This window comes from Anopheles aquasalis, chromosome 2 (genome assembly GCF_943734665.1).
Source record: "Anopheles aquasalis chromosome 2, idAnoAquaMG_Q_19, whole genome shotgun sequence".
Lineage (NCBI taxonomy): Eukaryota > Metazoa > Arthropoda > Insecta > Diptera > Culicidae > Anopheles > Anopheles aquasalis.
The window spans coordinates 21,698,044-21,720,514 of NC_064877.1; the positions used below are offsets into that span (position 1 = coordinate 21,698,044).

The 22,471-nt window shown below is 48.1% G+C and overlaps 6 protein-coding genes across 7 annotated transcripts; 5 read left to right on the forward strand and 1 right to left on the reverse strand.

Moving 5' to 3' along the window:
* Nucleotides 1–849: 849 nt before the first annotated feature.
* LOC126572729 (uncharacterized) lies at nucleotides 850–8,148 on the forward strand. The gene is made up of 14 exons (XM_050232273.1): nucleotides 850–1,265; nucleotides 1,348–1,449; nucleotides 1,524–1,653; nucleotides 1,725–1,736; nucleotides 1,883–2,064; nucleotides 3,717–3,787; nucleotides 3,892–4,120; nucleotides 4,195–4,290; nucleotides 4,420–4,552; nucleotides 4,629–4,655; nucleotides 5,896–6,067; nucleotides 7,279–7,498; nucleotides 7,559–7,787; nucleotides 7,869–8,148. The coding sequence occupies exons 1-14, from the start codon at nucleotides 920–922 to the stop codon at nucleotides 7,927–7,929; spliced, it is 2,010 nt and encodes a 669-aa protein (XP_050088230.1). The 5' UTR covers nucleotides 850–919; the 3' UTR covers nucleotides 7,930–8,148.
* LOC126572888 (apolipoprotein D-like) lies at nucleotides 1,754–2,662 on the reverse strand. Its single transcript, XM_050232594.1, has 3 exons — nucleotides 2,266–2,662; nucleotides 1,972–2,197; nucleotides 1,754–1,882 (listed from the first exon to the last, which is right to left on the reverse strand). The coding sequence occupies exons 1-3, from the start codon at nucleotides 2,630–2,632 to the stop codon at nucleotides 1,867–1,869; spliced, it is 609 nt and encodes a 202-aa protein (XP_050088551.1). The 5' UTR covers nucleotides 2,633–2,662; the 3' UTR covers nucleotides 1,754–1,866.
* LOC126572889 (apolipoprotein D-like) lies at nucleotides 3,671–4,865 on the forward strand. Its single transcript, XM_050232596.1, has 5 exons — nucleotides 3,671–3,787; nucleotides 3,892–4,120; nucleotides 4,195–4,290; nucleotides 4,420–4,552; nucleotides 4,629–4,865. Exons 1-5 carry the CDS (start codon nucleotides 3,671–3,673, stop codon nucleotides 4,657–4,659), a joined length of 606 nt encoding a protein of 201 aa, XP_050088553.1. The 3' UTR covers nucleotides 4,660–4,865.
* Nucleotides 8,149–8,194: 46 nt separating the features above from the next.
* LOC126572887 (apolipoprotein D-like) lies at nucleotides 8,195–10,090 on the forward strand. The gene is made up of 4 exons (XM_050232593.1): nucleotides 8,195–8,488; nucleotides 8,572–8,800; nucleotides 8,883–9,102; nucleotides 9,199–10,090. Exons 1-4 carry the CDS (start codon nucleotides 8,342–8,344, stop codon nucleotides 9,221–9,223), a joined length of 621 nt encoding a protein of 206 aa, XP_050088550.1. The 5' UTR covers nucleotides 8,195–8,341; the 3' UTR covers nucleotides 9,224–10,090.
* Nucleotides 10,091–10,394: 304 nt separating this feature from the next.
* Nucleotides 10,395–12,393, forward strand: LOC126572884 (apolipoprotein D-like). 2 transcript variants are annotated; one of them, XM_050232589.1, is made up of 4 exons: nucleotides 10,395–10,641; nucleotides 10,710–10,953; nucleotides 11,239–11,325; nucleotides 11,395–12,393. In XM_050232589.1, exons 1-4 carry the CDS (start codon nucleotides 10,510–10,512, stop codon nucleotides 11,790–11,792), a joined length of 861 nt encoding a protein of 286 aa, XP_050088546.1. In that variant the 5' UTR covers nucleotides 10,395–10,509; the 3' UTR covers nucleotides 11,793–12,393. The 2 variants fall into 2 exon arrangements, with proteins under 2 accessions (XP_050088546.1, XP_050088547.1); XM_050232590.1 differs by lacking the exons at nucleotides 11,239–11,325; nucleotides 11,395–12,393 and adding an exon at nucleotides 10,997–11,223 and having other exon boundaries at nucleotides 10,710–10,886.
* LOC126572885 (apolipoprotein D-like) lies at nucleotides 12,378–13,961 on the forward strand. Its single transcript, XM_050232591.1, has 4 exons — nucleotides 12,378–12,662; nucleotides 12,756–12,999; nucleotides 13,416–13,502; nucleotides 13,584–13,961. The coding sequence occupies exons 1-4, from the start codon at nucleotides 12,531–12,533 to the stop codon at nucleotides 13,844–13,846; spliced, it is 726 nt and encodes a 241-aa protein (XP_050088548.1). The 5' UTR covers nucleotides 12,378–12,530; the 3' UTR covers nucleotides 13,847–13,961.
* Nucleotides 13,962–22,471: the final 8,510 nt, after the last annotated feature.

Below are 22,471 nucleotides of genomic sequence, written 5' to 3' on the forward strand. Positions count from 1 at the left end.
ACTCAAGAGAAGAATTTCACTCTCAATACAGTGCTAGTCACCATTTAGTGGTACTCTGACAGGAATTTCATCCTTTAAAACGTAAAACATGCCTTCAAGACGTCCAAATGTTTGAGAAAAAAGTCTATTTGCATTTTTCTTGAAACTATCAAACACCTTACTCAAAGTCTCTCCTGCTCATCGTTGCTAAAGGAGCAAAGAAAAAAAAAACCGCGAATCCATCCAACGATCACCCCATTGGTAGCTAATCTTAATGCGGATCTTCGCGGCCGCAATAACAAACGTCCCGCACCGGGTCAGACAGCCAGACCCGTGGAGATGGAGAGTGAAACCGAATCGAAGCCTCAACCGGCTCTTACATCATCGCTTCCCAGCACATTGTATGGAAGCGAAAGAAAGAGACTAAAAACAAACAAACCAAAAATGACCAATTAACACATCCCCAGTGCCCCGTTGAGCGACCCCAGATGTGGTGCCAACATTTCGGCAGATGGAAATCAGTCGCAGAGCTACCGAACTGGCTTCTGGTGCTTCTGGGCAGGCTATCTCGAATGTTCTAGAGTCCACGTGCCACGCGATCGTTGACTTCTGTTCTCACGATCGTCCCTCCGTTTCGAATGTGATCCATGGCCATTATCATGGTTCTACCTTTTACGAAAACGACCGAGGTTATCAGTCTGAAAACCAGCGTGTGCGCGAGAGAGAGAGAGAGCCACCAATCTGTGATGTTTGCAGAAGACCAGCGCAATCAAACACAAAAACCAGTAACCGTGACCAACACGATCCGTGGCTTGGATTCGGAATAATCAGCCCCCCGGGCCACTACCTATTAGATGCGGCAGACGAGCCGTGGTCCCATCAGTCTTGTGATCGGTGCTGACACGACAAGTTGCTGCTGCTTCCAATCGTGTGCTACAGGATGCATTCTTCTCTGCTAGCGATCGTTCTGCTTGCTACGGTGGCAGTGACCGTCAGTGGGCTACTCACGGACAGTGCCTGCCCGGAGGGTGTTAAGGTGAAGCAGAACTTTTCACTAAAGGACTACGCTGGCCGGTGGTATGAGATCAAACGGTACGAGCAGTTTTACGAGAAGGATCTCGATTGTGTGGTGGCCGAGTATCAGCCAAGGGAGGAAGGTGGCATCACCGTGACCAATGGAGCGTTCAGTTTGACCAACAATACGCGAGTGGTTGGGCAGGGCGTAGGCATTATTTCGTATCCCGAGGCCAAGGATGGCAAGCTAAGTGTGGCCTTCTTCGGTGCAAGTAAGTGTTTCGTCGTGCAAGCGAGTGCATGCGGTCAGAGTCACCTTATCAACGTTCTTTACCTGTTGGTGCTTGATAACAGAGCCTGATCGCAGCAACTACTGGGTGCTTGATACGGATTACACTTCGTACGCGGTCGTTTGGTCCTGTGAACCGTACTACAAGGATGCCTCTAAGAATGTTCGTAAGTATCGGCTTGGGGTCTGCCATGGAATCGTCGATGCTCAATCATTTCTCTAATCTCCGGACTCTTTACAGTTGGATTCTGGATCTTCTCCCGTCAACCAACCTTCCCAACCGATGAGACCACCGTGAAGCGTGTCCAGGAGCTGGTCAAACTGTATGGCGACGAGAGCAAGTTCGAGATCCCCAACCAATCCGATGAACGGTAAGCACGCGCTGGAGCACCACAGCGCTTACAGTATGAAAAATTCACTTTTTCATTGTGTCCCTTTTCAGATGCCCACGATCGTACGTCTAGGATCCGGATGCCAACTCGCAACCAAAAACAAACACACGATCGAATGGCGATCGCTTTGTAATCAGGTTTCATTAATAAATTAGTGTATGTTTATTATCAAATCAAGCTGCTCCCCCGTGTCTAAAACTCTGGACAGCTGCATGGCATCCGAAAAAGAGGAAGAAAAACCGGAAGTTACCATAAGTTCACTTACTGCTCTAGTCTGGGACAAGCGCCACCACTTACCGACTGTCAAGCTGCCGGGTGAAGCGAATCTGGCGCCGGTCAATGTACCGCCGGATAACACTGTGAATGCGGAACAAATCGTCCGGATCGGTGGTGAGCGTCGGTGTGCGCGACATCAGCCAGAAGCTTTCCTCCGAGCGCTCATCCTCCAGTGGCTGACAGGACCAGACCAGCGAGTAGGTATCGTAATCGGTATCCAGCACCCAGTAGTTGGACCGATCGTTCGCTGTTCCAAAGAGCAACACGTTAGCCAAAGACGATCTCCTGGACGGTCACAGTGTCACGAGTACTTACGGGCACCGAAGAAGGACACGTTCAATTTTCCCTGTAGGATCTCTTCGTCCGGGAAGGAAAGAACCGCACGTCCCAGCGCATTGGTGGTCGAGCTGTTGAACAGATTGTAGCCCGAGTTGGACACCGACACCGAACCATCATCGTTCAGGCCGTAGCGCACTTGGATGCAGTCGTAGTTTAGCTCGAACTCACTCTCGTACCGCTGCAGCTCGTACCATTTGCCCAGGTACGCATCGACATTGAAGCCCAGCTTCGCATCGATGTTCGTTGGGCAGGGCCGATCGAAGATGGCGCCTGCTGAGGTTGAACCGATAGCCAACGATGCTACCAGGAGGGCGATGATTGCTAGCTGCTGCTGTTGCTTCATGATGATTGCCGTGGGTTGCTTCGACTTCGATGGATTACACTCTGATGGTCCGGTAGCGCTAAACTGATCACTTTATAGGACCGGTGCTGCTTGCGATAGTAGGCGAGATAGGCCATCGGGGTGATAACTGGTTACGATATCGGTTTTCGGTTCTCTTTTTTTTTTGTGGCCGTTTAGTAGACGCCAGTGCGATAGCATCAGACCGCCGGAAAGATTGGCACCACGCGCAGTTCCTGTGGAACTTGGAACCGCATCGTATGACTCAAACGATAGCAACGCCTTAAGGGCTTCTTTGTCTTAACACCAATCCTATACACCAGCCGGTGGTGGTAGTAGATGAGATTCACTTCCGTTCCCGGTGGAGCGTAAAATTGTTTCCGAAAGATTCGTGCGAGCGTGTAGCGTAGCAAAGGGAGCGCCTCGAGAGGCAGATAGGGGACACCTCACTGCCTGTCTGCTTGCATGCCGATAAAGTAAGGTGATACAAGCCCTACCTACCGGTCTGATAAGAGGAATTTATGTAACATTTTGTCTCAGCACAGAACTACGCACGCTACGGTCCCCAAGGTGAGGCCCTCGATTTGATGGCTTCCGGTTGAATGATGTTTCAATTTTCGGGAGCGCCAACCATACGGCGGGGGGGGGGGGGGAGGACTGGAGACTTTGTTTTCGTGCACCATGACTCGTGCGATTGTTTGTTCTCGAACGTACCCGAGTGGTGCTATCAACCTTCGGCGATACACGCGCACCTCGCGCGTTTAATCATCGACAACGGAACCGGACAGGTGACCGAAGCTAAGGCCCCCCCCATGATACGGGTTAAGGGGGAACGCTCTGGCTGGCTGGATGATACATAAGCGATGCATGTAATGTCGAAATCTGATCTGGCGTTATCTCAGCAGCAGAGCAAGTGTGTCCACTTGAACAGGCCCGCCCCGGTCCCCCCCCTCTTTGTCGCTTATCTATGCAAATTCGGTATAAAAACAACTCGCTCATCGTGGGTTGGGGTGTTTTCTGTAGTAAGCAATCTGGAGTGAAATGTTTAGCTATTATTTCTGTCTACTGTGTGCCCTGGTCGGTCTAGTCCAGGGGACCATCTTCGAGCGACCATGCCGTACGGATGTCGAGGTGGTGCAGGACTTCCAGGTCGATAAGGTATAGCCAGCCATCCGGATCTCGGACTCGACAACCAACATTCCCGACACTGCTAATTACACATTCATATCACGCCTGTCTCGGTCCCGGTCCCGGTTTCACAGTATCTTGGTCTGTGGTACGATCTGGAGCACTACGAGGCGAGCTTCGAGCAGAACACGGACTGTGTAACGGCCGAGTACAGCCGCTACGAGGATGGTTCGATTCGCGTGTTTAACTCGGCCGTCCGCCTTACCGATGGGCTGCTGTACGCGGTCGATGGCCGTGCCGTGCTGAGCTATCCGGAGGTGGAACTGCTCGAGGCGAAACTGAACGTATCGTTCTACGGAGCACGTAAGTTCGATCAGCCTGCGGTCAACTAGCGCCGCTAGACTCGCTAATGTCGATACCGATACCGTGCCCTTTAGCGAACGATGAGTCCAACTACTGGATCTTGGATACGGATTACGAGAACTATTCGATTGTCTGGAGCTGCGAGCCCATCGGCGAAGATCGATCGCTCGGTAAGTGAGGCGTGCATCGGACGCGCGGTTCCACTGCACCGGACACCGGGTTGCATGATGCCATTGATGTTTGTTTTTTTCGTGTTTTTTTTGTTCGTTTGCGGCAATGCTACCTTCGCCCCACTGCAGAGTACTACTGGTTGCTGTCACGTACTCCGTCGCTGCCAGTGGATGAGGAGCTGCGGGAGAAGATTCTCACGGTCAAGCACGAGAGTGGCATCGTCGACGATGAGCTGATTGTAACGGAGCACTTCGCGGAAGGGTAAGTGTCTTCTACTAGCCCGCAACGGGCCCACGGTCCGGCGTATTGTTTCATCTGCTTTTTTCTTCTCCGCCAGATGCAAGAACAAACGCCACAAGCGACTGTAACGAACTGTGAAGCGCTATCGATTTAGAATAAATTGTGTTTGTCCGTTTCGGCAACAATTCGCACGTTAAGATACGCAATAGTCGCCGTTCGTACCACTTTTCAATGGTGTTTTCGGAAAAAATAATTGTGCTTTAGCGTTTCTGGCCAGTCGAAGTGGTTAAGCACCTTGTAGCGTTGGTGTAGTCCGTGATTGAAAAGTGAAAGGTGTAGATTTCCTTTAAATAAAAAATATGTTTTATTTTAATATTATTTTTTGCTCGTTTTGCATCCATCACAAGGCTCCATACAACTTGCTACTTTGATGCGCGTTTCCCAAAACCATCCTTTTCAAAATCCGTGCCCATCGTACCTTAAAAACCACTGGACGTATTGATTTGCAATTTTTAACACATAACCTGTGCTCTCTTGGCCAGGTAGCCCCATCGAGTTTTCATTAAAAATGTTAATACTTTTATTAATAATTATGTGAAACTCGTTTTCTAGGCAAAATCGCAAAAAGCATCACTTTTTCAACATCAAAAATCTGCCAAAAATCGAAAAATAGGAAATTCAACAAAAACTTGACGAAACTACCTGCAGAAACTTATAATCTATCAAAAGAATATTGATTTGTATTTTTCCGATGACCCATTACAAAGCTGCAATTGGTCCGGATCAAAAGACTTGCCCCTTAAGACTTAAAGCGATGAACCCGGTTTGATCATTGATCCATTCGTCACGATCATAGTGTGATCACTTCTTCAAAATGCAACCAAAAAGTAAAAAAAAAATATGAATTCTACAACCATTCAATAGGGCTAAAACATTATTCAAAAGTTTTAGTTCAATATGCCATTCACTTGAAAAAATAAAGTTAAATGGTTCCTTCACAAAAAATCGTCAGTAATATCCCTTTTTTGGCCACTACACTCTACTCTCCATGTGTTCACCCTGTGTAACGGAGAAATACGCCTGAAGTTAGCCATGTGGCAAAGACCCCCACCGCCGATTAAAACTCTACGCGGGATGAGATCAGCTGCTGGCTGGGAGGTTTATCTTAAGCCAGATGATTTCGCTAAATCACCGTCAGTATATCTGTGCAGTTCAACCGGAACGGAACGGGGTGAACCTTCCTCTGAAAAGGGGAAACCAAGATACTCTCTAAACACTAGAGACAATCTACGGAACGGATTCTATCGATAAAGTGAGTTCGAGTGCTTTCAAGCTGGCGATTAGAAACGACACAGTTGAGTCTCTCCATCTGACAGTGTAACGGACAATCAAATGGCAAACGCAAAGCACAACCTTGCCTTCGTGACACTTATTACCTTGTGCATTGCGCACGTGCGCGCATTCCTTGTGAAGGATGGCAACTGTACGCTCGTTACAACCAACCTACCGGTAGTGGAGAACTTTGAAGTGGAAAAGGTAAGTGATACGTCCGACATACGGCACGATACGATCGGAGAAAGCAGTGCCCTTCGGCCTCCGGCATAAAACTCTGCATGCTGTCTCTGCATGCTACCACAACCAGTGACCGAGCCACCGCAAAATGCCAATCGCTTTTAGGTAACCTTTCGGGAAGAGGTGGCGCTTCTGGAAAAAATTACATAAATATTACCGAAGTGCCTGGTCTGGCCCTCGACCGACCAACCGCGACCATCCGTCTTGGGAGCGCGCTTCAAAACCCGCGGTTAATTATGTTCGGTGAACAAACGACCATTGATGGGCCCGAAGAAGACATCGTCACCAATGCGCCGCGCGGTCATTGAAAAGTCGGAGTCGGCCATCTAATTGCATAATCTGCGGTCCATTCCACCGGCACGGCCTACCGATGTCGCTCGATGTTACGATGTTTTGGATGAACAATTCGATGGACGCGGTTTCTGGTGGTTCGGTGGCGTTGATTTGCTATCTACTGGCGCACCTGCTGCCGCGGCGCAGACACAAGCAAACACACACACCGATTGTGCACACACATGCTGGATGCTTAGACGGAGGTGCTGTTAACGGTGGTCGCTCAAGGACGCGCGGATGATCGTTAAATTAGCATAACACGCCTCGCCTGGCTAATGGGGGAATATTCCAAATCCCGCTAAATTCACTGTCGATCACGAGAGGGGGCGGGGGTCTGGAGAGGAAGATGACCTGACCGCTGGCCGCTTAATATGGCCGCAGATACCTTAACCTGCGCCCGATTAGCCTTGCGGTGATGCGAATGCAGTCGACGGTCCCGGTGGTCGCTCACTCCGTTCGGTCAACTCGACGACGGTCTAACCTTCACCATTTGTACCATGATTTATGGGCGATGAGCGGCGATCGACGCTCTGAGGCTGATCACCGATGCTTACATTACGTACGTCCTATCCCCATCCGGGGGCCTCCGGGGGGCAACTCGATCGTACCTTCGAGAAAAAGACTTTCGTTTAAATCGTTTCTAATGAACCGTTTGGTGGTTTGGCTTCGAGCCGGTTGGGTACAGACAGTTTATGATGCTGCGTAAAGGTTAGCTTCTATTCGGTGACCAAACGATTGTTGCGGATTAGCGAGTCCCTCGTAGCATTGCGCTTCCACTTGCCAAATGACCTCACTAATGATCATGAATCCCCGTGTTTCTCCACCGAATTCCCCGCAACCAGTACATCGGAAAATGGTACGAGCTGGAGCGGTACGAGCAACAGTATCAGCGTAATCATGACTGCGTCACGACCCAGTATCGGCGCAGTGAACCGATTGGCAAGCTGCAGGTGACAACGCGTGGCTTTTTCAACGGAACGCACAGTAACTTCACCGACATTGGCGTGTTCAGCGACGTCAGCAATCCGAAGGTGGCCAAGTTTAAGATAAATCTAGCGAAAGGTAAGGTTTCTCCTCTATTTTATGCAGATCCGGATGTAATTTTGTGTCACCATTCCCTAGCCACGAACTCTTCCAACTATTGGATCGTCGACACGGACTACACGAACTACGCGATCGTTTACACTTGCACACCGGTCCTGGAATCTGACCAATCGGTCGAGGGTTACTGGTTGCTGTCCCGTACGAGCAAGCTCACGGACACGAAGGAGGTGCTAGAGCGGGTCAACTATCTGCGATCGACCTACTTCGAACCGGGACACATACGTCGAACCAATCAGACGGAAGAGCTGTAAGTAATTGATTGCCACTTCGATTGGACTAAAGAAAAACAACCTAACCGGGAGTGGACGCTTATCATTTCCATTGCTAGCTGTGGCAAGGAACCGGAACCACCAGTAACACCCAGCACCATGATTCTGCCACCACTGTAGAGAGAACGACGACCACCGCAACCGCCGCTCGTTCATCTATCATTAAGCATCAATTAGAATGTAAGAATCCATAGTTGACCTTCGACCTCCTCGCTGGCTGATGTGTTCGACTGGTAGTGCTGAAGGAGGGTGGCGCACTGTCTGGTGTGCTATCAGTTGCCTGTGTATGCCTCCAGTTGGAATATTAATAAACAAACTCGTTGATACGCCTGACTCCACCGACAATCACATGTGTAGCGATAGATGAACGATTGCTCTGCCGTCTGGGAGCTGTTTGGTGGTGGTACACTTTCACTCCAAGAACACCAATCCGGGTCCGTCGTCCCCAGTCGAGGTCCTCTCTTTAGTCTGGTGCTGCGAGGCCGAGTGATAAGCTGTGTGCGTCCCCGGTTGTCTAGCAAAAGGCATCATCATGTTTGGGCGTAGTATCGGGAAGCTTGTGGTGTGGCTTCTGCTTGCCACAGTAGCCGTCTGGCCAAGCATTGGCCAACGGATCGTAAACCAGCTGTGTCCGGATCCGGCCAGCCGCCCGGTTGTTCAGTATTTCGATCTGGAACGTGTAAGTATTAAAACTCATCATCTTGGGATACGATCAACGCCACCAACAACGACACTACCGTTTCCTCTCGCACGCCCTGCCAGTACGTTGAGGGGCGATGGTACGAGATACTGCGCTACGAGCAGTACTTTGAGAAGGATTGTGATTGTGGTTACGCCACGTACACACCGCAGACCGATGGATCGGTGAAGGTAGAGAACTGCTGTGAACGGCTACCGAACACCACGGTCAAGTGCAGCATCGGAAAGGCGGTCGTCAGCTTTCCGGATCAGTTTCCACTGGAGGGAAAGTTCAACGTGACCTTCGGTGGCCGTAGGTATCGCGCTTGATGTCGCACGGGTGGTGCGGTGTTTCCCGTGGGCATTCATTCATTCCTCCATTTCGCACTCGACAGCACCGAACAACTCGAACTACTGGATCATGGAGACTGATTACGACAACTTTGCCGTGATTTACTATTGCAAAAACATCTCCGACAGCAAATCGGCCGAAGCGGCCTGGGTGCTGTCGAAGCAGCGGACTATCAACGCGACCGTTCGCGCGGTGGTCGATAAGTTGGTCGATAAGTTCCTGGTACGGCAGGATATGAGGGTTACCGAGCAGAGCCAGGAGAAGTGAGTGTCCCAGTGTCACACTGTATTTTTGTGTCTAGCAATGGAACATACGTTATCAAATGAATTTCTCTAACGTCTTTTTCATATTTCTTTCAGATGCAAATATGCCACGGGTGGTTAAAACCATTTGCCACCATACAAAGCATTGACTTTCGTACACGAAAGGACGTAAAGGACTATCGATGTAAATTTTCGGACCTTTTCCCACAATTTGATATCGAAATACTTGCACTGCTTCGAAATATACTATGAAAGTATGCCACAAAACCTACTTTGTCCGCCAAGAAGCGACATTTGCTCAAAAGTAACCGGAAATACTTTTCCTCTACATCGATATTTTCCGCTAATCAAGCCGCACCGAGAGTAATGTAAATGAAATACCAACGAGCCAGCCAGGAACTCTGGTTGCGAGACCCAAAGCCCTCTAATGACTTTAGCTAATTTTTATGATCACAGTTCGGTCCCGTCATGCTGGACGGTACACTTTCGCGGCACACGGGCTGAACAAAAACTGAAAATCTAATGAAATCTCTGTCCCCGTTTTGGCTTTGGTTGTCTAGCTACTGCGAAGGAAACGCGATCCTGCAGAACAATTTTGGGTGCGCCAGCCAGAGGACCAACTTTTACCACCAGGAACGGGGCGGACGAGTTTCTGGTCAGCGAACGAGCGAGCGAGCTAGTGGTCCACAAGCCAGAGTTGGTCGATAATTAGCTTTTGATAGAAATAAAACTGTTACAAAACTTTGCGCAACGGACGGAAACAATTTCGAAGCGTGAGGCGTTCCACGGTACCAGCTCTCCGTTTGGTGCTACTCCACTACTGAGGAACCCAAGGTTTGGAATGTTCTAGCATCACGGTCGCAGGGACGGTGCCAGCAGTGCTGTTCACAGAACACAGCAAACCCTTTACACACAATTCAAATGTAGATTGTTAGCTAGCGGCAAAAGTCACAGTTTTGGGCGAATAAAAAATAAAATGTTTCTACTACACCACCGTCACGCTTGCCACAATTTATTATCACTGTTCTAGCAGCGGCTGTACACTCGTTGTTGTATTAGATTGATTAGCCCGATGTTGTTCCCTTCCGTTTCAACGCTTGTGGCAGTGGTAGCCGGCAAATATAATCAACAACATACTGCGTGTCATTTGCGTTGAAAACTGTTATCAAGGAAACCCCGCTGCTTCATAAGGCAGATGGTGGAATTCCCCGTCTTGCTATGGATGATGTGGCTCACTTATGGTTGTACCACTATGCGTTTGAAATGATTAAATACTCAACAGTACAGTTTATGGCTTTGATTCTTTCGGAAGTGTGTCCCCAGTTGTTTCCCCAGAATAGTTCCACCCGTCGTAGCTGTATAGTGTGAGTTTGCTGAAGAGGATCGAGTTCAATCTAGCTTCTAAGCATGAAAACAATCGCTGGCTATTTTATGCTGATGCAGATGTGCCTTTTGGGCGCATTTAGTGCCGCTGAAGGAGTGCTTACTACCGAGTCCTGTGTCTCATTCGATCATAAATTCACACTAAAGGTGGAAGAGGTAACAATCACTCATTTTTCTTTAGTGTAGCAATATTTAAGCACTCAACACTGCTTCTTTGCTGTTAGTTCATGGGCAGATGGTACGAGGTACGCCGGTTATACGATCCGCTCGATCCAGAACAGGAGGACTGTGTTGTGATGAACTATGAGATGCTCGAGAATGGAACCTTTGAAATACAGAAATCCTTCCAAATTACCGAAAATGGTCACCCGAGCTACGTCAACGGTACGGCACAACTAAAGGTGATCGACGGTTCAGACATACCACAATTCTACGAGCGATTGAAATCGACAAATACGACTGCTGAAGGTTAGTTTGCTCGTACTTATCATTTTTATTTTCTGTAAAATAGGCATAAAGATGCTTAAAACTCCAAACGATTTGTACGAAGGAGTGTGCTTATGTGCAAACGAAACTGCGACATGGTGATAAGAGTGTGATAGGCAACGCGGGCATCAAACGAACACTAGTGAAGGTTCATGAACTGTTTTGCACAGCAAAAGCGTCACATTATGTTGCCTGGAAGCAAACATAAAACTTCATTTATCGAGACAGAACTGCAATACTAATTCGGCAGTTGCATTTATTTGCCAGGCATGTTATTTAATATTGTGACGACCGATTACAACATGTATGCAGTTCTCTATTCTTGTACTCCGATCAACTCAACGCACAATCGCGGTAAGTTATTCCCACATACAAACTCCCTATCTGGCCCTGCTTCATTTTCTTTTCTTTCAAAATAAACAGAGATATTAAGGGTGCTGTCACGTTTACCGGCAATGGAAACGACGAAAGAGCAGTTGCTGAATTTATGGTTGGCAGGCAATATAAAGCGGTCAGAAAATGAATGGCGAGCCACGGCACAGTCACCCAAGTTCTGCAAACCGTCGGATCTGATCGAGCCAGCAATGCGGAGCATAACCAAGGACGATCCAGCCGAACCATCAACCGAAAACTTAGCCGAAACATTAAGCGAAAGTATCTCATTTGGTAACGATACAAACTTGAATGGCACAACCCACGAGAACTTTAGCGACGACGGCTATTCCGTAACTTCTAATATATTCTTTTGGATTGGACTGCTAGCAGGAGTTATGCTGCTTCTATTAGCTGTATGGATTATAGTTGCACGTTCAACATACTAGCCTACAGATACTAGAAATACGTCTAAGGTAATGTTAGTAATTGCATTTCTGAGCCATTCAATAGGCACAGGAATAAAGTAGTCAAACATTTCTGACCTTGCGTTTATTATGATAAAATGGAAGCAAATTTATACGATCTGCAATGATCAGACTTTTTTTTTCTTAGTCCATCACATACGAAATATCCACCTCTAGTCATTATTACAAACACACCTTAGTTAGCGAATAGATGCATAAGAAAGGCAAGCCGATCTTAACAAATGATGCGTTGAGGGACACTTTGTTGCATTTTAGAGAGTGTACGCAGAGAGAGAACGTACGCACTGTCCGCTTTGTATTCATCCGCTGCATTACCACCGATAACCGATAAAACTCGATCGCGGAGGGCATTTTACAATGTATGAATTGCAGGATGCTGTCAGGATGGATTGGTGAAATCGCGCGACAAACAAGTGGCTTGTGTATATCACAAATTTTGTGCTTGTGTAAATAGCTAAACACAGCCGCTGATTAAACTATGCAAGACAACCCACTAACACACTAACGAATCCAATAAACGACAAGACAGACGCGCGATGATTAAACGGTCATCAGTAGAATTCGAGGCCTCGTCTCTTTCAGTCGCTCCCCGAATCTGTTCAGTTGCAAATAGGTTAAACGCCAGCTGTGGTGCTGCCGATAGTAGGCGTTTCTGTGATAAGCAAATCGGATCAAGTTCAGTCTAGCAACGACGTGAAGATGAAAACGATCGCTAGCTACGTAATACTGATGCTGGTTTGTCTTTTGGGCACCTTTAGCATCGGTGAAAGTGTGATTTACACCAAGTCCTGTCTGACCTTCGAAGAGCAGTACACATTCAAAGAGAATAAGGTAAGAAACGCCATCTTTCACCATTTGCCAGCCGATCTTGCGGGTGCATTGCGTTCTTTCACAGACACTCAACATTGCTTTTGCTTTTGTTAGTTCATGGGTAAATGGTACGAGGTACGGCGCCTGTACGATCCCCTCGATCCGGAGCAGGAAGATTGCGTCGTGATGAGCTATCGGTTGCTCGAAATGGGTGCCTTTGAAATCATGAAATCCTTCCAAATGACCAAAGATGGCCAACCAATCTACGCTAGCGGCAAAGCAGAGCCAAGGGTGTTCCACGAGTCACGCATACCACAGTTCTACGAGCGCTTGAACACGACCAACGCGGCCGATCCAGGTGAGTTACCGAGATTTAGAAGTAAAAAGAAAACGCGAAAAGCATTACAAATTGTAGACTGCATAGATAACTTTAAATGCGGTTTTGGTGCGCCCTTAACCAACGAATGCATTCAACGAAAAAGAATGCGAGCTGATAAGATCGTGTGGTAGGGAGAATGCATTGGCATGACAAAATGAAATCATAGTTGACCGTGACCAACACGACTAAAGGTCGTCGTTAACCATATCGGGTCGGAAGATAATGCGGTGACAGTATGGATTGCTCTGTGTATTTGTGGTTCTGCTTTAATAGCATTCTCCGTTGGTTAAATATATAATACTAATACATACATTTAACACTGTCCAGAAAGTGTCCGATAACAAGGACACACGAATGCAGATAACTAAAACCCTTGGTTGAATTCTCTTTGCCAGACACATCCGTTGACATCGTGACGACCGATTACGAAAACTATGCTATCCTCTATTCCTGCACTTCGATCAACTCAACGCACCATCTTGGTAAGCTTTTTTTTTTTCAATACCGTTCCACAATAAGCCTCTATCTGAGTTTAATATTATTTTTCTTTACGAAATCCACAGAGGCATCATGGGTACTGTCACGTTTACCGGAATTGGAAAAGAAGGAAGACCAGATGGTGGATCTCTATTTGCAAAGGTGGTTCAAGCGTTCGGATCACGAATGGCGCGCCACCATGCAGATGCCCGAATTCTGTAAACCCTCAATCGTGGACGGCTCAAGCCACTCAGGCGCCAGCACCGACTATCATCCGCTAGCGTCTCGAATGATGCTTTTGCTTGTACTGCTACCGGCAAGCACATTGGCACAACGAATCTTTTCCTAACCTAACACCATCGCATAAGAAACCTCCACCGATAAATTGAGTAATGAATAAGCATCTTATTTAGCTGAAAATTGTACATTAATCTAAAAGTAAAGCATGACATTTGTTGAGTGCACTTTGTTAGATATTCACAAAGAATTGCTTCTTCTTACATCGCTCTAATGTTACGCACTTGCAAAACGATATCCGTGAGCATTTCAGCAAATAATCATCCGTTGGTCGCCATTTAATGTAACCCGAGAGCGCTCAGTTCGCCCATTAAGTAGAATCTGTTTTCATTCGCGTGACAAACCATTGCCGCAGACAGGTCCGAGGGGTTTGTTCTGCGCCAAAGTTCTTCATCCTATCTGGCTCACCACTTCAATGCGCTGCGCTTCCTTCCATACCCAAACCACATTGCTTTCGCTTCTAATTAGAAGTTGGTTTCGGCTTCATTCAAAATACCGCGGATGCTTCCGCCACTGTGCGCCCTTGTGCCACGCTCCGTTGCGCCCATTTGCCGCATGTTCTCTGCGATGCACAAAGGCGTGACACAAAGGAAGAAGAACGCTTGCAGCAACCACCGTCTGGTTGGCGGATCGGGTTTTGTACAACCGATGGCACGGCTACGTTGACAACAGCAACAGCGAAGACAATTTCCACCATCTTGCACGACAATGTCATTATTTCGATGGTACTGAAGTAGCGTGAAGGGCCAAAGGGAACTGACTGCGATTCTAATTAATGTCATTATGTGCGCTGACCAGTTGGTGACGCAGTGAGCAAGTGAGGGAACGCAACAATGATTACTGTTTAGCACGTTCCTCCACCCAGCAACAATCAGAACCATGAGCGTGAAGCGTGTATGTTGGCCAGCTGTAAGTCACCGAAAAGGGATGCTGACGGTTGTATATCATGTTAATTAATGCTCGATGCGAAGCGAAATGTAAAGCTACTTCGCATCCACGCTCTAAGCTTCTTAGTGCCTGCCCGTCTGGACCCTGGAAGGCCCAAGTGTCACCGAGTGATGACGGACCGGTAAGCTCCGGGTCCGGGAAGCGCCCTCTTTTATTTTGGGCACGATTACTGTCCGATGACTGAACCCTGGTATGTTTTGGACAAAAATCCTCTTTTCCATTCCACCTCTCCCGCCGTTTTCTTCTCACTACTTTTCCATCTGCGAGCATCGAAAATGTTGAGAATTTTGACAGCACCTGTTACGGAACTTTTCACCCCACCAATCGAGAACTCGGTACATCAAGTGGAAAATGGAAATCAACTAAGAGTAAAGTTAACGCGCGCGCGCGCGCTCTGCTCAACCGTACTGGACGTGGTCTGGAAAGGTGGCAAGAAAATGTAAATGATCTCACCACCACCACCACCACCACAGCAGCAGCAGCTACCTTTGCTACCGTTCGCGGGCGGCTGGACAGACGGAAAACGGAAAAGCTTCGCAAGAAGTTTCTAACCCAAAAATACACATAATTTAACCACTTCTCGCCGGACACTTCTTCTTCTTCTTCTTCTGCTTCTTTGGCCTGTCGGGAGAAACTTTTCCGCCTCCGTCCACCGGGATTATGCTGGCGAGAAGTTTGTGGCCACCGGAGCGCCCGAGTGCCAGAGGAATGAGCGAAGGCAAATCAACTTTTCATAAAGCTGGCTGCAGCGTCTCGTGTCCTGGATCGGAGTTGTTTTCGACACTGGGTTCGGCTTTGGGGTACATTACACATATTACACCTGACCGCCAATGGCCGGTCCGGTGGCCACTTCTCCGACAAATCATCTGCATATCTACCGCTGGCTTTCTACCACTGGCCTGCCCGTTTTGCTTTGCAATTCAAAGTGGGTAAGTGCTTTCTTGGAGTAGAACTTAGAATATTATAAATAATTTGGTGAACCTTATTCATGCATTAAATACCATCGATACGCTTCGATTGATCGATAATGATTATTGAAATGACAAAAAAGGGTAAAGAGGTCTAGCATCCCAAGGGAAGTATCTCAGATGTGCTCTGAAGCGTTCCTCGCTTCGAGAATTTTCCTTCCCAATGCACATTCTCGACCGAAGCACAGATTCCTTGGGCCAAACCATTTGACTCCATCCGGGAACCGGATGGCATGGATAGTACTTTGCAATTTGAATTTTAAAGAATTCCATCGCAATAGTAACAGTGAAGCTACCGGTTCCTCCCATTTCCCCACGTAACGAAAAGCCTTCAACGTGGGACACCGAAAGTGGGAAGCCAAGTTTCCCCGCGTTGATAGTGACGAGAGTGGGACAGACGAGATGAAGAAAACGAAAAAACAGACAAGGGACGGAATTGGAAGCCTCTTAAAAAAGTACCGCATGTCTTTGGCCCTGGCGGAATTATCTATTCTATTTTTGCATAATTTATGGAAAACCCCTATTGCATCGTTCCCCATCCCATCAGGTTCTACGGCTCAAATGCGACAGTTGAAGGTTTCGGTTCCCTTCCCCAGAGTACCACCGCCCCATCGCCGTCCACCCTGTGCCCACCGAACAACAAGTACTGCGTTCGCCCAAAAACCAAACCTGTCATACGGCGAACCTGAGTAGCTCGAGCAAGCTAAAGCCTCTCTTCGGGTGCGAGGAGTGCAAAATGTAAAAATCGTCCTAGAACAGTACAATATCGGCAGCAATGGGAGGAGAGGGAGAGGCTTGAAACAAAACAACCTGCGCCTCTCTATTCCCCAACCCTGGCAAACCAACAAACGGACTGGCGCACTGGATTGAAGTGAAGTGAAAAGATTTTAATCTACTTTACATAAATTATGTCGTTACATTTTGCTGCCAGCAAGTAGCAGCTGCAGCAGCAGTTGCCCTGGGACTTGACAGCACTTGCGACCAAGAAGTATCGTTGCGGGCACATTGGTAACGGGAACACCATTTACCTGTATCATCATCGAATGTCTCGACGCCAGCCGGTTGACTGCCGGGGGGACAGAGAAAAGATTGTTTGGCAAAAGTTATGACATCCAAGCAGCTCTTGGAGGATCTTCTGTAAAGGGGCTACTGCGGTTTATACCTCTCGTGTACAACAGGGCTATGGCTACTGCGTTCATTTCGTCACTTCAAACGTTTCGTAACAGAAGGTAAAACATCAACAAATATCCTTCACTCGTTGCTGATGAATACCAACTCTGGTCACCCCTATACCCGTTCGGCCAGTTGGTTTGTTACAATAATCTTCTTATATTAAAAAAGCATTTCCAAGCAGCAACCACGTGGCGTAACGAAAAGCGGGACGATGAAACGCATCCTTCCCTTCCTTTTGCGCACATCCTGCTGTTGAGCTCGTACCAAAGCAATAACCCAATTCGATACGCACTGTCTGCGAACCATTCGATGGGTGTTGCTGCCGGAAAACCCTTGTCCGTAAGGGGTGGCCTTGGAAAACCGAAACGAATCCCGCAGCACCGGAGCCAAACACAATGACGTTCCGAGGGAGCAGGGATGGTGATCGGCCGGCTAAAGGTAATAAAGGTTCGCTGACCCACAAACACATGTGCTGCATGTGGAAGGTACACCAACGCCCACCGACAATGAAGAGCAACAAACCTCAACAAACAAGCGGATTTGTCAAGCGTGGCGTGTAGAGAGGGACCAGACCATTCGCCAGCTCCTGACCATCCAGTTCCTCATCAATGAAATATGTGGCCAAACATTGATCCCCCGCGAGGGGGCATGGCGGAAGTGAATTAAACCACTTCGTCACACCTCTAGCACGGGGAAAACCTCGGGCATCGAGTGATATTAATATTTAATTAACCGTTTTTCCCCATCCGCAGTTTGGAACTAATTTTTCAAAACATCTATTTACGCGAGACTGGCACGAGCACATGGACAGCTGCCACGTGCAGAGCGTAGTAACGAGCCCATCACTTGCCTTTTCCTGTTTCGATGGCAAGCATTCAGCTGACGTTTCGTTTTTTTTTTGGTTTTCCAGTTATTTGCACCACATCGCGGTCAATAAATCTTTGGGGTTTTAATTAAAATTTCTCGCTTTTTCCCATCCACACCGTGCACACTGACAGGATAGATCGAGACTTTTCCCTTAACGGGAAATGTCCGGACGCCGCCTGTCAGCCTGAAGGCCAATCAAGGAAATTGAGAGACGGCACGGACGGGACAGACCGGTGTAGGTAATGAATCCTGGCCGGAAAAACGACCACCGATTTCTGCTTCATCCATAATACCTGTCAACATGTCGGAGCGGATGCGAGCAAAGGATTGTTGGTTGAATTATTTAGGAGTTCAACGCCAATCGGTTGGTTAGGTCTTTGAATAAGAATTCGAAAACCGTTTCGTCTAAGGCTCATCGTCCACCAGGAACCGAATCCTGTCGAGCTGACGAGAGACAGGAAAAATCTGCCAAAGACACTCACCAAGCGAATCGCGCACACTTCTTCCACAGGACATGCGACGCTACATTAGGGATGGTAATTGAATTTAACGTATCGCTAGAGAAGAATGAGAGTGAGCACACGAGTGAGGGAAAAAGTAATTAGTCCCCGTATCCACCCCGGGAAGGTTCCCGGCAAACCATCACAATGACGGAACAGTGTACCAGAGAACCACCTTCGTTCTGGAAGAGAACTCGAGCACCGTCGCTCGAGGGCGTCACAACAGCCTTTCGGTGAAGAGCCTGTCAATTTGGATTCGTCGGTGATAAATCGCTGCTGTTCACGGTTTGCGGTTGGAAAACAAAATTCATATTCGTCCGCATCCAACACGTTGGTGCTGCATTCGAGGACCAATTCAACACCTTTCCTCAACAAGCCACCGGCACCCTTGGCATCGCAAAAGTGTGCAGAGACCAATTTATGGGCGGATTGTTGAGCAGGAAATGGAGGATTCCACTTTCGACATTTATTCACCATCCAGCCGCTGCAGGCACTGCTTCTCCGGAATCGCAATGAGCGGTACTTTTCGTTGAATTCATAAACCACCCACGTCGGAGTGGTTTTAATTGGGGATTCAAACAAATTATCAAAGATTATAATGGCAAGGGCGCAAGGTATATCTTTGCAGCACCGAGCACCTGTCGCCAGATATTGCTACACCGGAGAGGTTAGGGATTTTGTCTCCAAAAGCAACAAAAACCACGCACATTATTGCACAAAGAAAACTGAAGCATAAAGCCTGTGGAAAGCAACTCATATCTGTGTGCTACCAGTGAGTCCTTGAAGCCAGGAGCGAATGTCTATGGATCGCTGCCGGACTTCAAACACGATCCCGTCCCACCGAGCCTGCCGCATAACCGACAAACGCACTAGTACGGTTCAGATTCAAACAATGAAACCACCGTCAGTGCCGTGATGGTCCTCGCATTCTCATCGCTGCCTTTGAAGCCCGCGAACCACCGCGTGCACACGCATGGTTTAATCGCAAGACAACCAAGAGCACGAGCGCTCGACAGCGTTGGTTAACAGCGGGATACGAAGGAGATTCCTTTGAAGATGCTAACCATCGTCAACCCATGCCACGCATAAGGACGACGGCAGCGGCCATTGTTGCATAAAAATGCCGCCCAAGAAAACGGCGCACAATCGCGTACACCAGCGGAGCATAATAATGGCGTGCCACAAGATCCATCCAAGCCTCCCAGGAAAGGATGGCAACCGATGTTGGCATGCTTCGATTATTAGCTTATCCCTTGGTGTGCGCCACGCGGTTACTATGGGCGGTTGCTCGGGGTTGCTTGGTTTGGTTGGGAAAACATCGGCTTCACGCAACGTGCCAGCAGTCTCACTTTCTCGTCGCCGGAAGTCAAAAAACTTTAAGCTGTTCCTATCCGCCTTCCATGGAATAATGTCTGGAAAATTCGTCGTCAAAGTCGCAACCAACGGACCATCTATCGGTTGCGCTTCACTTCCCCCAGCCGCAAAAACCACTTGCCACCGATACCATTAGTCATAAAAGTGTGCTTCAGCACAGAATTTATATCGCCTACGTGCCGTCGTTGCGAGTCGGGCCTTCGGGAGAGTGCAGCTGATGCCAGCAGCCGGTGTCGTACATGGAGACGCGTCGATCGGCCGGTCGGTCTGTTGTGGGCTTTTTTCGATAGATACAGCACGAAAGCACTCTTGCTGCTGCTGCTGCACATGGCACCGGTTGTGCACTCGAGCAAGTACCAGCAACCATTTTCACTACGTACCGGGACATACGAGACTCAGACTAAAGAGCGGGGATCGAGGTGGAGAGTGCAATCTTACAGAAACTGATCTTGCAACAGACACTGGTACTGGTACAGCACCGACTCACTGGTACACGCGTGCTGCAGCTGCAGTCTTGAATTCTAATGTTCTCTATTGAATGCAAGCACCCCTGCCGGTGGTTGCGTTTTATGGCGAGGTGAGCGACTTTCATAAAACCAGCCAGTGGGAATTTGGTGAGGTAGAAAGATAAATAATTCGTACCGAGAAACGGGGGGACTTCGAAACGGGTGGTTGTCTTCCTTGGAGAGCCAGTAAATTATTGCTCTCGTTGGCTGGAGCGCTTCGTAGAAGAAGAAAACTGTAACCAACCGATACCGTGCACTGGTCCGACCCTGGTGTGTCTCGATACACGACGCAGCATACCACGGATAGGGGGCGGACCATAAAACACCGAGCGCCTTGAGCAAAGATTTAAGAGAATTGCAAATTCACCTCACTGCACCTCTAGATGCTGTATTTTGTAGGTAGGGAAGTGTGCGAGAGAGAGAGGAAGAAAGGAGGTGCTGTAGATAATCAAATCGTATCGTGGAAAGTGCACTTATCCGAGATTAATGCCCTACAATCCACTCCACTGTCATAATCGACAAATGGGTGGTTCCGGTTCGTACCGATCGCTACCGGTTGAAATACGGAAATAATTTATTTTATGCGTTTTTTCCGTCGTACGGATTGTTGTGCGCTACACTGCCGGAGTAGTTATGATCCAATTTCTTGAAAGTAGCTTTTAACCTGCTCGTCACTTTCGCACAGGAATTTTGTTTAGAAGCCTTTTGAAGTCCAGTTCTATGAATAAATCAGTTATAATGGTCAATGATCTAACAACTTACACAATTCGTGGTAGAAAACCGTCAAATAGGATTCAAATTCCTGTCTTTCTGTCAAAATTAACGAAACAGCGATGAGTATGCCGTTAATATAAGCATTTCAGACACGTACATCCATTGTAATACACTTTTAACTCGCTAGTAATTAGATCTCCTCAAGAATCTTGACAAACTTCTCCATTTGGCTTCCTGGCCTTTATAACCCTTCCCAAAACCATAAATAAAGCATTATCCGTGCAGTAAATGGTCAGGTAATGGTACCTTTTGGTTTTTGCTCGAATAAAGATCTTTCAGCGCTGTCGCTAGTACTAACAAAAATTAATCCTCGTTTCTCGCGATCAATGTTTGGCCATAAAATGTGCTCATCAACCGGGCGCGCGCCTCCATAAAGATTAGCCTCGCATTTACCTACGGCCAGGGGCCATTAACTGGCCATTTTATAATCCAGCCAAGGTACAAACAGCTTACCTCGGTCCGTTCCGCTGTGTTCTTTGGTGATCCTCGGTTCAGTGTTCGCCCTGGTTCAGGTTAGTATCTCCCCAACGCCCGATTGGCATTCCATCAAATTTAATTACCAAAACTAACAGCGAGGCTCACGCACTCAGACACAGACACAATGGCAAAAAGAGGAAAAGGGCTGTCTCCTCTTCGCCCATTCTCCTCCTGGGAAGGATACAAATTTATCGCGAATCGCGCGGAAAACCCGTTCGCACGAAATCCGAAAGACGATCCCGATCCGACGGACCAGATTCCAGGCGACGACCACCGGGGATAGGGATGGCCCGCGGGGGGAAATTTATCGCTTCATTAAATTTTCACGGAAAGAAAAATGGAAATGGCTCGCAGGCTGGATGAGTGAGCCCAAAATGGGAATCTTTGGGTGGGCTGCGGGTTGAGGGATGCTTTAGATAAAGTTTTCCCGCGCTTTTTTGGCGCGCTGATGGATACGGTGAGCGACACGGAAACGTCAGAGGGAGTGTTCAGGCAGGAGTATGGGGTAAGGACCCAACCCATCCCAAACATTCATCCCACCGACATCTCGCGAGGTGAAACGTGAGAAAAGCGCTTTCTTGCGTTCGCAGCTGAACCATGGACCGGTTGAGCAGTAGAAGGGGTACCGAATAGGGAGCTGGAGGTGGCAACGTGAGAATGAAAAACCATCCGCGTAAAATTCACCACACTCCATCTCCTTCTCCTCCTCATCCTAGGTGTCTTCTTCTTCGTCGTCGATTGTTCGCGGATGGTAAGCGGAACATAAATAAGAATTCCCCCCCCCCCCCCCCCGGGTTTCTACCTCCCAACGGACGCCTTGAATGTGACCGCAAAGGGTATGCGAGCGTGTTTGCTTGTGTGCGCCACAATTGGCTTCGGCATAATGGCAAGAAGATAAACAATACACGGAAACGCACTAAAGATGGCGAAGGTCCCCAGGATCCCCGGACTCCATCGCGCCAATGGCGAGAGGGAAGAGAAGCGCATCTCCTTTGGGATTAATGAAGATAATAAATGTTTAATTTTTTAATCGCACCAATGAGAATAATTACTAAAAGTTTCACCACGCCAAAGTTCCCGTGGGTCTTTT

What these genes read in the sequence shown, in the direction of transcription:
- LOC126572885 (XM_050232591.1), top strand. Translation starts at nt 12,531, where the DNA reads ATGAAAACGATCGCTAGCTACGTAATACTGATGCTGGTTTGTCTTTTG. An exon ending in ACACATTCAAAGAGAATAAG is followed by an intron (nt 12,663 to 12,755) that starts GTAAGAAACGCC and finishes TGCTTTTGTTAG; the next exon opens with TTCATGGGTAAATGGTACGA. An exon ending in CAACTCAACGCACCATCTTG is followed by an intron (nt 13,503 to 13,583) that starts GTAAGCTTTTTT and finishes CGAAATCCACAG; the next exon opens with AGGCATCATGGGTACTGTCA.
- LOC126572729 (XM_050232273.1), top strand. Translation starts at nt 920, where the DNA reads ATGCATTCTTCTCTGCTAGCGATCGTTCTGCTTGCTACGGTGGCAGTG. An exon ending in TGTGGCCTTCTTCGGTGCAA is followed by an intron (nt 1,266 to 1,347) that starts GTAAGTGTTTCG and finishes GCTTGATAACAG; the next exon opens with AGCCTGATCGCAGCAACTAC. An exon ending in ACAAATCGTCCGGATCGGTG is followed by an intron (nt 2,065 to 3,716) that starts GTGAGCGTCGGT and finishes TGGTCGGTCTAG; the next exon opens with TCCAGGGGACCATCTTCGAG.
- LOC126572884 (XM_050232589.1), top strand. Translation starts at nt 10,510, where the DNA reads ATGAAAACAATCGCTGGCTATTTTATGCTGATGCAGATGTGCCTTTTG. An exon ending in GACAAATACGACTGCTGAAG is followed by an intron (nt 10,954 to 11,238) that starts GTTAGTTTGCTC and finishes TTTATTTGCCAG; the next exon opens with GCATGTTATTTAATATTGTG. An exon ending in CAACTCAACGCACAATCGCG is followed by an intron (nt 11,326 to 11,394) that starts GTAAGTTATTCC and finishes CAAAATAAACAG; the next exon opens with AGATATTAAGGGTGCTGTCA.
- LOC126572888 (XM_050232594.1), bottom strand. Translation starts at nt 2,632, where the DNA reads ATGAAGCAACAGCAGCAGCTAGCAATCATCGCCCTCCTGGTAGCATCG. An exon ending in CGTGTCCTTCTTCGGTGCCC is followed by an intron (nt 2,198 to 2,265) that starts GTAAGTACTCGT and finishes TCTTTGGAACAG; the next exon opens with CGAACGATCGGTCCAACTAC.
- LOC126572887 (XM_050232593.1), top strand. Translation starts at nt 8,342, where the DNA reads ATGTTTGGGCGTAGTATCGGGAAGCTTGTGGTGTGGCTTCTGCTTGCC. An exon ending in CAACGTGACCTTCGGTGGCC is followed by an intron (nt 8,801 to 8,882) that starts GTAGGTATCGCG and finishes CGCACTCGACAG; the next exon opens with CACCGAACAACTCGAACTAC. An exon ending in ACCGAGCAGAGCCAGGAGAA is followed by an intron (nt 9,103 to 9,198) that starts GTGAGTGTCCCA and finishes TATTTCTTTCAG; the next exon opens with ATGCAAATATGCCACGGGTG.
- LOC126572889 (XM_050232596.1), top strand. Translation starts at nt 3,671, where the DNA reads ATGTTTAGCTATTATTTCTGTCTACTGTGTGCCCTGGTCGGTCTAGTC. An exon ending in CGGCGAAGATCGATCGCTCG is followed by an intron (nt 4,291 to 4,419) that starts GTAAGTGAGGCG and finishes GCCCCACTGCAG; the next exon opens with AGTACTACTGGTTGCTGTCA. An exon ending in ACGGAGCACTTCGCGGAAGG is followed by an intron (nt 4,553 to 4,628) that starts GTAAGTGTCTTC and finishes CTTCTCCGCCAG; the next exon opens with ATGCAAGAACAAACGCCACA.